Source organism: Coturnix japonica, chromosome 22 (assembly GCF_001577835.2).
Source record: "Coturnix japonica isolate 7356 chromosome 22, Coturnix japonica 2.1, whole genome shotgun sequence".
NCBI lineage: Eukaryota > Metazoa > Chordata > Aves > Galliformes > Phasianidae > Coturnix > Coturnix japonica.
This window is the reverse complement of record NC_029537.1, coordinates 929,437-933,044: the sequence shown is the minus strand read 5'-3', so window position 1 is coordinate 933,044 and position 3,608 is coordinate 929,437. Positions and strand designations below refer to the sequence as shown.

At 60.6% G+C, this 3,608-nt stretch overlaps 1 protein-coding gene across 1 annotated transcript in view; it reads right to left on the bottom strand.

Annotated features, from left to right (window-relative positions):
* The window catches only part of USP39 (ubiquitin specific peptidase 39), a gene marked incomplete at its 3' end in the record, with an annotated part of 9,172 nt that overhangs the window by 5,284 nt on the left and 280 nt on the right, over positions 1-3,608 (bottom strand). The window contains exons 2-4 of the mRNA XM_015882859.1: positions 1,833-1,900; positions 219-288; positions 8-102 (exon numbers count right to left, since the gene is read on the bottom strand). Of these exons, the coding sequence (XP_015738345.1) occupies positions 8-102; positions 219-288; positions 1,833-1,900 (233 nt within the window). The remainder of the gene's footprint in view (positions 1-7; positions 103-218; positions 289-1,832; positions 1,901-3,608) is intronic.

Below are 3,608 nucleotides of genomic sequence, written 5' to 3'. Positions count from 1 at the left end.
CACTCACCCTGGAAGTACTTCCCGCACACGAGGCAGGCGTACACATTGATGTGTGACAGCGAGATGGAGCAGAGCTTCTCAAAGTCAAAATCCAACACGCTCCTACAACACAACACACTGTATTGTATTGCTGGGGGGGGGGCGGCCATGGGACCCCCTTGTGGTGCCCACCTGCCCCCCGTGCCCCCCCCCAGCCCTGTGCCCCCCTCCCCACTCACTTGTTGATGGTGTCCAGGTAGGGGCAGTGGCGGCTGCGTTGGTCCTCGGGGTCGAAGCGGCCATAGCGCACTATGGGGGGGGGCAGCTCAATGGGGAGGGGGGGGCTCGGACCCCAGCCCCATTGCCCCCCCCACATCCCAGCCCAGCTCCCCCCACAGCCCCACAGCTCACCTCACATTCCCTCATCCCTATAACTGACCCTATAACCGACCCTATAACCGACCCTATAACTGACCCTATAACTGACCCTATAACTGACCCCCCCCCATTCCCAGCCCTGCTTCCCCTCCACCTCCATATCGGATCCCCGAGCCCCGACAGACAGACCCAGTTCCCCCCGTGCTCCTGTATCTGGTCCCAAACACCCCATATACCAGCCCTGGNTCTGCCCCATAGGCCTGAATGTGCCCCCAAGGCCCCAAATCCAGCAACGATGGCAAACCCACAGAACTGACCCCATAACTGACCCTATAGCCCCATAACTGACCCCATAACCAACCCTATAGCCCCATAACTGACCCCATAGCCAACCCTATAGCCCCATAACTGACCCTACAGCCCCAGAACTGACCCTATAGCCCCAGAACTGTCCCCATAACCGACCCTAAAGCTCCATAACCGACCCCATAACCCCATAACTGACCCCATAACCGACCCCATAACCCCATAACCCACCCTATAGCCCCACCTAACCCCATAACCGACCCTATAGCCCCACTACTGACCCCATAACCGACCCTATAGCCCCATACTGACCCTATAGCCCCATAATGACCCCATAATGACCCTATAGTCCCATAATGACCCTAACCGACCCTAAAGCTCCATAACCGACCCCATAGCCCCATAACCGACCCCATAACTGACCCCATAACCCCATAACTGACCCCATAACCCCATAACCCCATAACCCCATAACCCCATAACTGACCCTATAACCCCATAACCCCATAACTGACCCCATAACCCCATAACTGACCCCATAGCCCCATAACTGACCCCATAACCGACCCCATAGCCCCATAACCGACCCTATAGCCCCATAACTGACCCCATAACTGACCCTATAGCCCCACACTGACCCCACAGCCCCATAACCACCCCACAACCCCATAACCACCCCACAGCCCCATAACCGACCCCATAACCCCATAACTGACCCCATAACCGACCCCATAACCCCATAACTGACCCCATAGCCCTATAACTGACCCTATAACCGACCCTATAACCAGACCCTATAACCAGACCCTATAACCCGACCCTATAACCGACCCTATAACCCCATAACTGACCCTATAACCCCATAACTGACCCTATAACCCCATAACCGACCCCATAACCCCATAACCGACCCCATAACTGACCCTATAACCCCATAACTGACCCCATAACCGACCCTATAACCCCATAATTGACCCCATAACCCCATAACCGACCCTATAACCCCATAACTGACCCTATAACCCCATATAACGACCCTATAACCCCATAACTGACCCTATAACCCCATAACTGACCCTATAACCCCATAACTGACCCTATAACCCCATAACTGACCCTATAACCCCATACCCGCCCCATAACCGACCCCGTTCCCCCCGTTCTCCCACCGGTTGGTTCCGGTTCCGGTTCAGACTCTCCATCCTCCTCCCGTTCCCGTTTGTTTCGCACAGTTCCGGTTCGATGCTCGGTTCGATCACAGGTCCGGTTCCCCTCACCCCGCTCCGCTCCGTCACCCCGCTCCTCTTCCGCGGCTCGACATCACTGCGCATCGCCGCGTACAACACCGTGACGCATGCGCAGAGACGTCGCTCGTTCCGCTGCGTTGCTCAAGCGCATGCGCAGTGCGGCGCTGCCGGACAGCGGCGGAACTTTTAAAGGGGCCGCCCCGTCCCGGTACCGGCGGGTTCGGGTCGCGGATGCACCGAGTTCGGGGCACCGGCGCTGCGGCCGGAGAGTGAGACTCATATGAGCCACGCTTCGTGTCGCAACCAACATCCGGCCGAACCAGCTGCCAGGTACCGGTAACACGGGACCGCCGTTATCCCGTTACCCCGTTATCCCGTTACCCCCCCCCCCGGTACCCGGTGCTGAATTCCCGGTGCCCAGACGCTATGACGCTCCGTGAGACAGCTTCGGGCAGAGGCCCGGGGGCAGACACACCGCGACCCCCCCCCGGCCCCCCCGTCCCGAAATCAAACCCAGTTTAGAGCGAGAGAGCCGTAACGGGGGGGGGGGCGACAAGAAGAGGGGGTCATACTTGGCGGTGAAGTGTCGCAGGGGCACCCATGTGGTGGGTTGCGGGCACCCAATTGTGGGGGGGGGGGTTGGGGAGGTCACTTGTGGGGGCACCTAATATGGGGGGGGTCACGTCAAGGGTGGTTTGTTAGGGGTATTGGAGGGGGGGGAGCACCAAAGGGTGGATATGGGTACCACAGTATGGGGGGGGGTCCTCAGGGTGCTAGGGGGGCACCCAGAAATGGGGGCCGGGGGCATTGGGGGGCACCATGGTGGGGCTTAGTGGGCACCCAGTGTGGAGGGAGGGCGTGGGGGATCCCCAGGGAGGGCATTGGGGGGGGATTGACACCCATGGGGTGTATTGGAGCTGGGGGGGGGACACCCATGGTGCTATGGAGCTGGATGGGGGGGACACCATGGGTGCTGTTTGAGCTGGGGGGGGGGGAGACACCCTGGGTGCTGATTGGAGCTGGGGGGTGTTGGACACCCATGGTTGCTGTTGGGAGCTGGGGGTGGACACCCATGTGCTATTGGAGCTTGGGGGGTGGACAGCCCATGGGTGCTAATTGGAGCTGGGGGGGGTGGACAACCCATGGGTGCTATTGGCAGCTGGGGGGGGAACCCCCCATGGTGCTATTGGAGCTGGGGGGGTGGACCCCATGGGTGCTGTTGGAGCTGGGGGGGTTCCTTGGGGGGCGTCTGTTTGGTGCCATTGTGCTGGGGGGGCTCAGGGGTCCTCCAGGTTCCAGCAGCCGGGGTCCCCCCGCCCCCTCCCCACCCCCCCCGGCCGGGTCCCCGTCTCTTCCTGCCTGGATTACGAAGGGGACGACACGGCACCGTCACCAGCGCTCCATCCGTTGCAACCAGGTGGGGGCTGGGGGGGGGGCTTATAATAGAAAAGGGGAGGCAGGTGTTGTTTGGAGACCCTCCCCATATTAAATGCCGTGTTCCCTTATAGGGTGACAGCGCGGAGGACGTGACGCGCAGGGGTCTGTGCCCGCAAGCCCCCTGGAGCCCGCGCTGGCAGCGCGTTGTGCCGCAGGGTGCGGGATGAGATCGGCAAGAGGATGGGGGGGGTGTGATGTGGGGGGGGGTGATATGGGGGGATATGGGGTGATATGGGGGTTATATGGGGGGATATGGGGCCG